Here is a 12,584-nt window from a genome sequence, read left to right as displayed (position 1 = left end):
ACAACTTTATGTGGCAGCTCAACCAAAGCCACCTGGGTGGAGCTTCCGTAGTTGCACGGGAACAACAAGTAGTCCTAACGTTTTCTGGTGGTTTCAGCTTCGGTTTTACCAGCGCATTCAACAAAACAGCGTCTTTTTTCTTTCTTTGTTTTTTGTATGTGTTGTCATATGAGTCCGCTCGGTGTATCAGTACTATCAGTGAAATTGTGTGAAGGGAAATATCAGGTATACCGGGTGTTTCCACGAGGACTTTAAGGGGGGAGGGGCGATATTTAAAAATAAGGCCATTTTTAAATAAAAGGACGGTTTCTTCGGAGCAGTGCCGCCAGTGGTGGCGACCACGTGGGGAGTGGTAATACTTGGCAATTAGTCGTTAATTAAGAATCAATAATTAATTTCTAAACTTTTCCTTTCAGCGGCCTTATTGTAACTGGGAAATTGAAGCAAGCTCTCCATACAAGCCATATGACCTTTTGGAATTGGAGAAATGTGATTACACGCGGAACTGTGGCATGATAACTTTATATATCTAGGCATTGTACTAGATCACCACTTGAACTTGAAAATGCACATTGACTTTCTATACAAAACGCTATCCACTGTATGCTTTACGCTTTTCAAATGCCGTAATTTTCTTTTTGGCTTAGCGACATTGAGAACAATTTATTTTGCCCTATTCAATAGCCAACTATCATATTGTATTCAATGTTGGCGCCACGCATATGACTCTTACATAAAATCACTTGTACTCCTACAAAAACGCGCAGTCCAGTTCTTGTCAAACTCAAGTTATGGGACATCTACTAAACCTCTTTTCCCAATACCAAATCGAGTCCCTACGCCTGCTAATAAACTACAAATCTACAATAATGGTGTACAACTCTTTAAATAGCAATGATTCTCTTCACTGCTTAAATTTTATGCCTTTGCAATTCAAAACAAGACGCTATGACTGGGGTGACTTTCTTAAACCTTTCTTTAACTTCCTTAAAGCTTTCTAGTCTTGGTACTTATTTATGGAACGTTAGTCTAGTTCGTCTAAAACAACATAGATCTTTCCTTGTGATGCTTGAAAGTTATTAGAAATAACTGTATTACTAGTTTTAATTTTAGACTGATGTATGATGTATACATGTGTTCCTTGCCTGCAAGTTTATGTATGTAATTGTTGCATGGATCCGTTCTAGCATGATGCCACTGATCCAGATATTTATAAACATGTTTTTTCTGTATGACCATATCTTGGCTACTAAAGTTCAATTCAATTCAATTCAGTGATAAATTTCGGCTATCAAATCACGGGAAACGGAAACTGGGAGAGGCCGCAGCGAGCGTAAAGCTGTGCTCGCCGAGACGACGTTTGCTTACGTCACCCACCAGCGGCCGGATAGCGCGCTCCGCGGTTCCGTACTCTCGCTGTCGCAGCGCTGTCTCGCTGTCATAGCGTTAACGTGCAACGCAACTTGAACGCCATCACACGCTGCGGAGTGTCAAATAAGCCTTTACAACAGCAGAACCAAGCAGAACGCTGATGGGGAAAATGTTACGATTGCGGCGCATCATAGACGTAAACACAATCAAACCAAATGCACGCCTAATTTTAGGCTATTGGAATGCTGCATTCGTATTATGCTCAGCATGCATGGCATGTATGCACCGGACCATGGTGCATACATGCCACGGTGCCATCGACCGTATTGTGGTTCTCCCGGGATGATGATGATGAGCATGGAACATAGACTGTGGCGTTCCCTATTCAAAATTAAATGTACACGAAAACTTCTTAGTTTATAATCTCTGATACTGGGCAGCGCACGTAGCTTGCAGCACGCGCCGCCAAATCTTTAACGCCATGTGCAGCTAGTACAGCCTCTCTCCTTAAGCCCACTGCTCCGAAACTCCAAGCACGAATCCCAAAAACGGCGCTCAGCTGTCACGAATGCCTCGCTGTCAAAGCATCACGGCAGCAACATAAGGCAAATGTAGCCATCACTTTGGAATAAATGGCGCCAACAGTGCAGCACGATGACATAGATCCGAAGCACGCGGCACACATTACATCAGGCACCATGTTCTCATAGGTAAAATGTCCTTACATGCCTCGGCGTTGAATGCTCAACTAGGAAAAACCGTATGCATCTGTACGTTAACAACTCGACCTTTAAAAAAAATACAAGACAAACTTCCTTTATTTTGCTCATCAAAGCGGTTCGTTCGCTCGCAATACGACCTCCAGAGGACCTTTAACGCGCCCCCGATGTACGAGACACGGTGGCTCTTGAATCAAAACGGTCTGCCGCGGCCAGGATTGGATCCCGTAGAGCTTGTGCTTAGCAGCGTAACACCATAGCCGCTAAGCCACTGCGGCGGGGAAGGGGGGGAGTGCGAGCTATTACAAATACTTACCTGTTTCGTATCGGAATGAGTGACACGCCCATGTGTTACTCTTGTGGACGCACAACAGAAACTATCCAGCACATTTTATGTCTTTGCCCCTGGTACGATGTCGAGCGTGAACCTCTCGGGCCTGAGCGTTAAACCGTCTAGACGTAAGGCCATTTCCGGAAACGAAGTTCCTTGGACCATGGCCGTGCCCGTAGATGGCATAGAAAGCAATGAGAGCATTGTTGCAGTAATTTAACTCGACAGGTCTCTGCGACTGTTTAAAGACTTAGTGTGCACTTTAACGTGCGCGCGCAGCTACAGCTCTTTCTCTCCCATCTCTTCGTTTTCGTCCCGACATCCCCTCCCCCCTGTGAAGGGTACCAAACCCGACGTGCATATCGTTAACCTCCCTGCCTTTCCTCATCGGTTTCTCTCTCTCTTCATCGGGCGTTTATTTTCGGTAACACCACAGTGACTTGGTTACCACTGAAAAATGACCTGGTGTCCTTTCTCAGATATGTGGCGTATGGTCTCTGTAATTTCAAACACCAGCCTGTTCATGCGGACCACGCCGCAAGGCTGACAGTAAAAATTGCAGTGCCCTTTCCCTCAGGCTAGATACTCGGCGAGCACCCAACCATGCACGGTAGCCAACGTATTCGCTTTAAAGCCTCATCTGTTTACTAAAGTTCAATGAAAGGTCCGTTGCAATCATTAACAGAACGTTATCCACGGCACACGGCCATGGCGTCAACGATGGTCAGAACAGCACACACATACACGCACACATACACGCACGCACGCACACACAGGCACACCCGCACACACACGCACACGCACGCGTGCACGCGCACACACACTCACACGCACATACGCACAGACGTAGGCACACAGACACACAAACATGCACGCACGCACACACGCACGCACATATATAGACGCACACACACACGCACCCACGCACGCACACAGACACACACATGCACACACACACATACACGCAAGCACGCAGGCACGCACGCACACGCACTGACATGCACATGCACACGCACGCACACGCAGGCACGCACACATACACACACATAGAGACACACATACACGCAGACACGCACACACGCAGGCACACACACGCACATACGCACCCACGCACGCACGCATACACACACGCACACACCGACAGGCACACACACGCACATACACGCACGCACACTCGCTAGGTACGTACACACACGCATGCACACACGCACGCAGAGGCGCGCACACACACATACACACACGCATGCACACACGCACACACACACGCACACGTACGCACGCACGCACGCCTGCGCTTGAGAGCGCTCATACGCGCTCTCGCATTTAGGCGAGACGATATGTGTCAGAAGCATATTTCAAGTTGCCTCACTTCGCACAGACGTCTTGGCAACAGCACACTTCCATTAGCGCGCGAGCTCTGCGCCAGACTCATTTTGTGTGACCGCTTGCACACACTATATATGAAAGAACACGAATGCACTTGTCTCGTTTCAGATGGATCTTCGGCGATACGGGATGCCAGGCTTACGCTTTCATCGGCTTCTTCTTCGGCTCGGCTCATATTGGAACCCTCACTCTTCTAGCGCTGGATCGCTACCTGGCTACCTGCCGCATTGGCTTTCGTACGTCTCGTTCTGGGTGCTTTCTTTCCTTAGCAGCTTCGGTTGCAGAGCCACGCAGTGTGGCAGCACTGCCGGTGCAATTATCTGTTCTCGTGCTACGTGATTTCGTGCTGCGACGAGCAGTATGTTTTGCCCGAGGATAAAAAAGTTACATCATGGTATTTCCTTTTTAGCTTGTCGGTATCTTACATAACTAATCTGCTGATTTCTCGTTGTTTCCTGTGAGGCATCTGAAGGTCCCACGTAACTGAGCTCGTTCCTGCAACAACTGTCTCACATTTGGAAAAAAAGAAAGTAAGACTCAGGCAAAAATAATACTTTTTGCTGAACAAGCTTGAACCAGCGACGGGGATCAGAAGTATTATTTAGCCAAATATTTATTACCTTTTCAATTATTAATTTTTGGGGGCATGTTGTAATTTCAAAATTGAAGTCAGTACAGAACACAGTATAAATTATGGCACCCTTCAGGGTGCCGATTTGTTGCATGGCTGACCTCCTTACATTAAAGCTCTCAAAATATACTGTACATGACATGCTGTTAAACTACATCTAAGGTGAGTAAAGTCATAGCTGAAAACTAAGTACAAATTCTAGCCACCTGGTGCCCCGATATAGGCAAGAGAGTTTGAGAGTCATAGCGATGCTGTTTTGTTTTTATGCTGTTTTCGTACCATGTGTTCCCTGTTTCATGTTGTTTCGTCGTCGTGCATCGTCGTGTTTACTTGCCACAAAAAGTCGTCAAAAAATGTAAGCTTAATTTCCTCCCTTGGAGACTTGGAGACTGACAAAGAAGCTTGAGAACAAGTTAAGGACCGCGCAAAGAGCGATGGAACGAAGGTTTCTAGGCATAACGTTAGGAGACAGAAAGAGAGCGGTTTGGATCAGAGAGCAAACAGGTATAGACGATATTCTAATGGTCATTAGGAGAAAAAATGGAGCTGGGCAGGTCATGTAATGCGCCGGTTAGATAACCGTTGGACCAATATGGTTAGAGAATGGGTACCAAGAGAAAGGAAACGCAGTCGATGACGGCAAAAGACTAGGTGGAGCGATGAAATTAGGAAATTCGCGGGCGCTATTTGGAGTCGGCTGGCGCAGGAAAAGGGTAATTGGAGATCGAAGGGTGAGTACTTCGGCCTGCAGTGGACATAAAACATGATGATGATGATGAATGAAGAAGAAGAAGAAGAAGAAGAAGGAAGGCATACCTGGACCAGTGATTGAAAAGCGCGAAAGCATACGCGAACAGAGACCTATTATTGAATGCATATGTCCAGAGCAGTTTTACAAAAGCAAACCTCAATCTGCGAAGCTGTTGTTGCAAGACAGAGGAAACGTAAACAGCGTGGAAAAGACGCTCAAATTAGCCGAAGAGTACGCAACGCGTAGAAAGCTGAACGCCGAGGATGGAAATTGGGACGGTCGAAACGGACTCGAAAACACTTTCCGTTCAAAAAGTGATCGCAGACGAAACGACCGGAGCATGTAGACGCGGAAAGAAGGACGTCAGAAAGAGCGAGAAGTCAAATGGCGAAACCGTAGAAAAAGAGCAGAAAAGGGAATTCGTATCTTTTAGACCGATCCGCTCCTGTAAGTGCTGCCACAAGCTTGGACATTTCGCTGCGAACTGTGGGAAGCCTAGCGTAGTTTCTTCATTCGTTGACGAAAGAGACGAGAACATGGAACTTTTAAGCCCACATCTTCATGACCTCCATATCAATGGAAAACCATGCCGGGTGCTACGAGACAGTGCTGCTGCTATAAACATTGTCCCTCCGTCTTACGTGACGGTAGATGACTTTACTGGAGAAGTAGCATAGAGTAAACAGGTTGTGGAAGAACACAGCTTGTGTCTGCGAATGGCGAAAGTCAAAATCAGTAGGCCGTTCGGGGAGCTCATGACCGAAGCTGCAGTTTCCAAATTCTTGTCACTGCAGTACCCTTACGTATTTTCGAATCGGTCGGGTCAGTTACTGCGTGACAAAGGGCTTAAACAGGGAGAGGGCGTAGTACAGGCGTTGACGCGATCTGAAACTCGTCGGATCGCATCACTTCCAACTGAAAATGCAAAAACTACTCCAGCAGAACTGGCAAAAGAGGTAACCCCGGCAGCAGAAACCGAGCTAGGCTCGAGGGATAAAAAAGCGATTCAGGAAATCCTGCCAGATGACCAGCTCAACGAGCGTGTACCACAAGGCATGTGTCAAAGTTCACGCCTGCAGGGAAATCAGATGACGCACTCGCAAGCGACACAGGGTCGTTACTATACCCCGCCTCAAAGAACTTTGCTCTGCTCTTACGTGTAGACAGAGACACTGGCAGCCGACCAAAAGAATGACGTCAGCCAAGCTAAATTACATGAAACAGCTAAAGGAGGCATTGCTATGCTCAACGTGACGGTGCACGAGAAAGGAAGCTTGTTACATCGGTACTAAAGAGACTGAAGGGGCAGAATTCTGGATTAGTTGGGTGGTCGGGTGATCTACGCATAAACAAATAGAAAGAAAGATTGCTTGTGGAATACTACTGGCCGGGCTGTTTCAAAGACGTAGAAAATTTGTGAGATCATGGGACGCCTGCCAGCGCTCGGGTAAACCAAGAAAACATGAGAAGCTCCTCTAAAGATAGTGCCCTTGATAGCAGAACCTTTCAGACGACTTCTGGTAGACACGGTAGGGCCTCTACCAAAGACAAAGTGAGGTTACAAGTACCTGGTTACCATGCTGTGTCCGGCTACAAAGTTTCCGGAAGCAATCCCTCTGAAAGAACTGAGCTCCACCGAAGTATAGTTGACGCGCTTTTGACAGTATTCGCTCGAGTCAGGTTTCCAGCCTAAATTCAGGCGGATCAAGCGTCAGTATTCACCAATTTACTGACTTCCATATTCCCACAAAACTGCGGGGCAAAATTGTTACACAGTTCAGTTTACCACCCTCAATCAAATAATATAGAGAGGTGGCATTCAATGCTTGAGCGACTTTTGCGGGTGCTCTGTTACGAGCACAAGAGGGACTGGGAGAATCGTCTTCCGGCTACTTTTCATGCTTTGCGAACGGTTCCTCATGAGGCTATAGTGTTCTCGCCAGCAGCACTAGTGTGTAGGAGGACACTCCGTTCCCCACTGAGAATGTTGAGAGAGATGTGGGAAGAAAGAGGAGAAAGTCCAAGAGTGGTAGAGTAAGTGCTAAATCTGCTGGAACGGTTAAGTGCAAGAAGTTGAAAAGAACATCGGCGTGGCACAAAAGAACGCCAAGCTCTGTTACGACAGGAATGCGGTACTTCGAACGTTTAACGCTGGGGACCACGTAATGATCCTCAAACCTTCAAGAAAGGACAAACTTGAAGTTCACTAGGACAGACACGTTAAAGTGTTGCACAAACTTTCAGATACTAACTATGCTCTGAAAGTGCCCGGTTGCTGGAATGCAGCGAGGATATACCACGGCAATTTGATGAAGCCGTACGTGGAGCGGAACGGAGTCGTTAACTTTACCATCAAAGAGCTGGATGACATTAATGCCAAGTTTAATGAGTATAAGGCGACCTCCAACTCTGAAATCAGCCTGGAAGAAGTTTTAGAACACTCGGTAAGCACGGACAATCTTAAACCCAAGCAGCTAGACAAGCTAAAGGGGCTGCTAGGAGAAAATCTATAAAGATTCAGCAATCGACTAGGTAGAACCGAACTAATAACGCATGAAATAGAGCGGACATCAACCGAAGCCGTAAGATCAAAGCCTTATAGGGTGTCTCCACGGCAGAGAGAAACTATGGAGGAAGAGATACAGCGCATGCTAGAGTTGGGAGTTACTGAGCCCGCTGAGAGTGACTGCACGCCACCGCTAATACTTGTGGAAACCCCTGATAAGAACTCTCGTCCGTGTGTTGACTGCGGGAAGTTAAATGCCATCACCTGAGATCAGGTGTACCCGATACCCAAGATTGAGGAACGAATAGAAAGAGCCAGCGCTGCTAAATACAATTCGACTCTAGATCTCGTGCGGGGATACTGGCAAGTTCTCCTTTCAGAAAGTACCAGCCGCTATGCCGCATTTATCTCACCTGTAGGCACTTTTCACCCTCTCGTTCTCAGCTTCGTGCTAAGGAACGCGCCGTTTAGCTTCTCTAAGCTGATAGATATTGTCCTAAAAGGCATTGCGATATCTTGACGATGTCGCAATTTTTCTGGCAGCGTGAAACAGCACGTATCGCACCTCAGCAGGTTTTCTCGTGGTTGAGGGAAGCAGGCTTAACGAGGAAGCGGAAAAATGTAGGCTTGACTTTTCGCAGGTTACTTATGTTGGTCATGTCGGCCAGGGCACGAGACGGCCGGCCAAGCTGAAATAAGCTATTATTGGATATTTTTCATAGCCACGAAGGAAAACAGGCATTCATACATTTTTGGGACTTGGGTACTCTGGACGCTACATTCTGAATTATTCGCTAATAGCAAGTCCTTTAATGGACACCGAGTGACGTGAACTGGGACAAGAACAAAAAGGACGCTTGCCAAGGTTTGAAAACAATACTAGTTTCTCGTCCTGTGCTTCGCGCGCCGGAGTATACAAAGGAATTCATTGTTCACTGCGACGCAAGCGACAGGGGTATGGGCGTGGTACATAGTCAGGTCGGCGACGATAATGAGGAACATCCTATCCTTTAGGCCAGCCGTAAATTAAATGTAAGCAAAGAAGCCTATAACGCTTCAGAGAAGGAATGTGCCTGTTTGGTTTGGGCAGCCCAGTTGTCCTGTTACTTGTATGGAGCGAGATTCATCTTCGAGACCGACCAATGCCCTCTGACATGGCTTGATCAAATGTCACAAAAAAATGGCCGCTTGCTCCGATGGCGCCTCACCCTCCAACAGTACAACTTCTCCGTCATATAAAAGAAGGTAAAGAGGGATAATATTGTGGATGACTTGAGCAAGATAATTTGAAACTCCTTCTATGTTTATGGATACCGTCTAATTTTCCTTGTTGTTTTTATCTTCTTAAGCCAATACGATCTCCTCTCGTTTGGCAGGGCTCCATCCATGGTTGATAACAAGGTCGGCACAAAATTCCTTCGAAATTTGCATTGCGAAATGGAGTATTTCTTGTTCTTGCACTGATGTTTTCTCTGAAGCCTGGTGGGTCTAAAGCGAGATCCAAGGTAATTCTGCGCTGCGTAGAGCCACGCTGTGGGGTACGCTTTGCTGCTGCCTCTCATTGTTAGTTGTTTTGGGGTGTATGCCAGCATTTCGCAGCTGGTTGCCCCAAGCCATGTCACGCCCCTTGCCACCAGTCATTCTCTTCTTGCCCAGCCGTTATCAGTAATGGCCAATCAAGATTTTCGGGGCCATGGAGGAGCAGGTGGCAACGGTGGGATTCGAACCCACGCCTCCAAAGAGACTAGTGAAGAGATGTTTCGGTCGGCCAGCGGGGGTAGTGACCTTCTAACCCCTCCCAGCCCGCTGCGACGAATCACTTCGTGAAGCCAACAATGCGCAGCCCTCGGACAGACTTGCAGCGCCACCAAGGCAAGACACGTTTGGTGCACCGAGTATTGTTTGTCGTTTTCACGGTCGCCTTCATGGACCAACCGGAGCAAGAAAATTCCTGGAAAAGGGTATTCTAAGGCGTTTTCTCACGGCCTGCGGTAATCGTCACAGTCGTTTGACAGACGCGGCAGCTAACTGCGGGGTCATCTCAGGAACCAAGGTGTACCAGCTTGAGTCAAGTGTGAAAACTCCTGTCTATCAACTCCTGTCAAGGGCCACACTCCTTTCGGTGTGTTCAGTGAAACAAAGATGCGGGAGTGAGTGTGTGGACCCTCACACTCAAAGAAACAGCTTTGGACGCTCCGACTGGGCAAAGGTTGGACGGCAGTACCCTGGCCAAGGGATCTAGGCAGGGGAGAGGGGATTTTAAGGAGCCGTTTTCGGCTCCTACGTGTGCTTCACTCGAGTCATGCTAGACTGATGAAATGTAACGTTCTCCACTCTTCATGTAGGTAGTGTAAATAAATCCCGTACGCCTAGCTCTCGGTGAAAAGAGGTTCCTCCCTTCAACAGCGTCCTTAGGGTGGACTAGTCGGATGGCGGCATGGCCCGGCTAGCTGTTTTTACATGCCCTACCCCAATTCTTACAGAGCATAAGTGCTCATGGTAAGACCCTTTGGCGAGTTTGCCGAGTTTCTCGGCAACGCCTGTTTTTGCCGTAACTGATAAGCTGACACCGCGTGACACAACATTAGTGGTATATGCTTCCGTGAGATTATTAGAAAATATCTTGCAGCTGTACGTGAAAATACGCCGACCAGCACAATACAAGTCCAAGATCCTGAATTTACAAAACTAAGCTATATAAAGGCTCGTTTCGCGCAAAGCGTTTTCTTCTACTCAGTATACTGTAAATTAATTGATACATAGGGTTTATTGTCCCAAAGAAACACTTAGGCTACAAGAGACGCCATAGTGGAGTGCTCCAGATTAATTTTGACCTTCTGCAATTCTTTAACATGCACGAGCGTTTTCGAATGTTGCTCCAATATACATAAGGCCGTTGCGGCCGGCAGTCGAACGCGTGACCTAGTTCCCAGCAGCAGAACTCCACAGTGACGGCACCACCACGACGGATAATCCATACAGATACAGATATAGATTTTTTTCCTTCATTGGTACCGAGTATGAATATCACAAGTAGGTAGGCGCTGACCAAAAAAATCTAATTTCTATTTAAATACCGCTCCGCGCCCGTAGGTCACACGTTATTTGCATTGGTGCATTGTACACACAAAAAATAGAACAGCAACACCTACAATTCTTTGAACACAGTGATTGAAGTTTGGCGAATCGAGCTTGCTTTCATCGTTAAAAATATAAATGAGTAGATCTAGAAAATAAACAAATAAAAGTATTATTTTACGTGACCACTTGTACGGTAATGTACTGACTTGAGTAAAGCTACTTAATCAGCGTCGTCTTCGGGATCTGTTCAACAGGAACATTATTTTCGTTAGCAATAATGACGTACCTCCGTAAAATATATTGGCGACTCACTACATAATGGTATAAGACAAAGTACTGTAAATATCCTTAGTGCGGGGCTCTAACGATCCCATATCACTTTATTTACAATTTTCCGGATGCTTTCTCGCGTGCGTGTGCGGCGTATGATAATTGTTTTATCTCAGATAGTGTCAGAGACAATGTTTTTCACCTTGTCCAATGTGGGCGCCCCGTTACTTCGAGTACATTCAAGCGCACTTAAGCTCACGGCTGCGATACACTTCTAAGCTTGTCTGCCGCCTGGTCTATATCATGTTTAGTCTCGTATTCCCAAGACATCGCGCATGTTCGCACTTAGTGAGACAACTGCTAACGAGACTTTATGCTGCAAAGTGGCGTTATCCTGTACCCCGCACTATCACGCCAGGTACAAGCAACTTTTATGCCCATCCGTATATTGCGTGTGACAATTGGCACCTCGATCTTTTGCAAGGTCGATGTGCTGGCACACCTGCCGCGCACTTCCTACCTAGAGGAAATTTTTCGCTTTAATATTTTTTGGGGGGAGGGGGACGATGAAAGCTCTGCACTTCACACTAATCTGAACAGATGCACCGTATTAACGCAAAATTAAGGACTTTTTTTCCGAACTGTGTGCATTCGCACTCGGAGAGAGACTGAAAATCAAAGCTCACTTTATTTCAGCAGTGCATTGTTCGTTCTCGAATGCTGTAAAAGAATTTGGTTACCTCACAAGGTGGTTGGGTGGGGTGCGCGGTGAAGAGCGAAGGCAGATTCATTTGATTTTGTTAAGTGAATGCAGAAATAGTTGCTTTTAATTACAGCTGCCCCATGTTTGATTCGCAGGCGGCAAGCCTACATACAAGCGATACATCCAGCTTCTGGGCATGGTATGGTTCTACGGGCTTTTCTGGGCCCTCATGCCTCTACTAGGATGGGCCAGGTAAGTCACTGGGAGAACTATATATATATATATATATGTGTGTGTGTGTGGGGTGAGGGAGAGGGGGGGTGACGAGCGTTTTAGAATATTCTGTACTGCCATTTTAGCGGATGGTCCAGCCTTCGTCGCAGGGAAGTTAGTTATTTAGAAGTGCGATTAGTAACGCTGCCATCCAGAAGCACACGAGCGCAGTTACGTCATTCATGCAGACATGGTCTTCCTTGAAGAGTCTAGTTCAATTTGGGTTTCTTGGTAACTGGGTATCGATCTCACCACTTTCGTCTCGTAAATTAGATACTCTTATGCTGACTACTGCACATTGGACAACGACTCAAAATTATGCTTGTAGCGAAAGATACGCACAGCCCAAGTGTAGAGCTATGCAGGGAGCAGTTATAATGCGCAGTTATAAAAAAAAACGTCCAAATGGAACCCAGTTGCGCTCGCTCAAGTTGTGTGGGCCTAAAACCAGAGCAATAAGTGTCGCTTTACACAACGAAAAATGTGAGCCGATCCTAAAAGCGTTGGCCGATCTGGATGGTAGTGCAGACTAAAGAAAAGTAAAGTAAACGGAAATAGAGTT

At 46.7% G+C, this 12,584-nt stretch overlaps 1 protein-coding gene across 1 annotated transcript in view; it reads left to right on the top strand.

The window, feature by feature from the left end:
- The window catches only part of LOC142576687 (visual pigment-like receptor peropsin), a 289,960-nt gene that overhangs the window by 100,420 nt on the left and 176,956 nt on the right, over positions 1-12,584 (top strand). Inside the window, exons 2-3 of the mRNA XM_075686923.1 lie at positions 3,916-4,043; positions 11,905-12,001. Of these exons, the coding sequence (XP_075543038.1) occupies positions 3,916-4,043; positions 11,905-12,001 (225 nt within the window). The remainder of the gene's footprint in view (positions 1-3,915; positions 4,044-11,904; positions 12,002-12,584) is intronic.

This window comes from Dermacentor variabilis, chromosome 1, assembly GCF_050947875.1.
Source record: "Dermacentor variabilis isolate Ectoservices chromosome 1, ASM5094787v1, whole genome shotgun sequence".
NCBI lineage: Eukaryota > Metazoa > Arthropoda > Arachnida > Ixodida > Ixodidae > Dermacentor > Dermacentor variabilis.
Note: the sequence above shows the minus strand (reverse complement) of the source record. Positions and strands in the feature narration are given on the sequence as shown.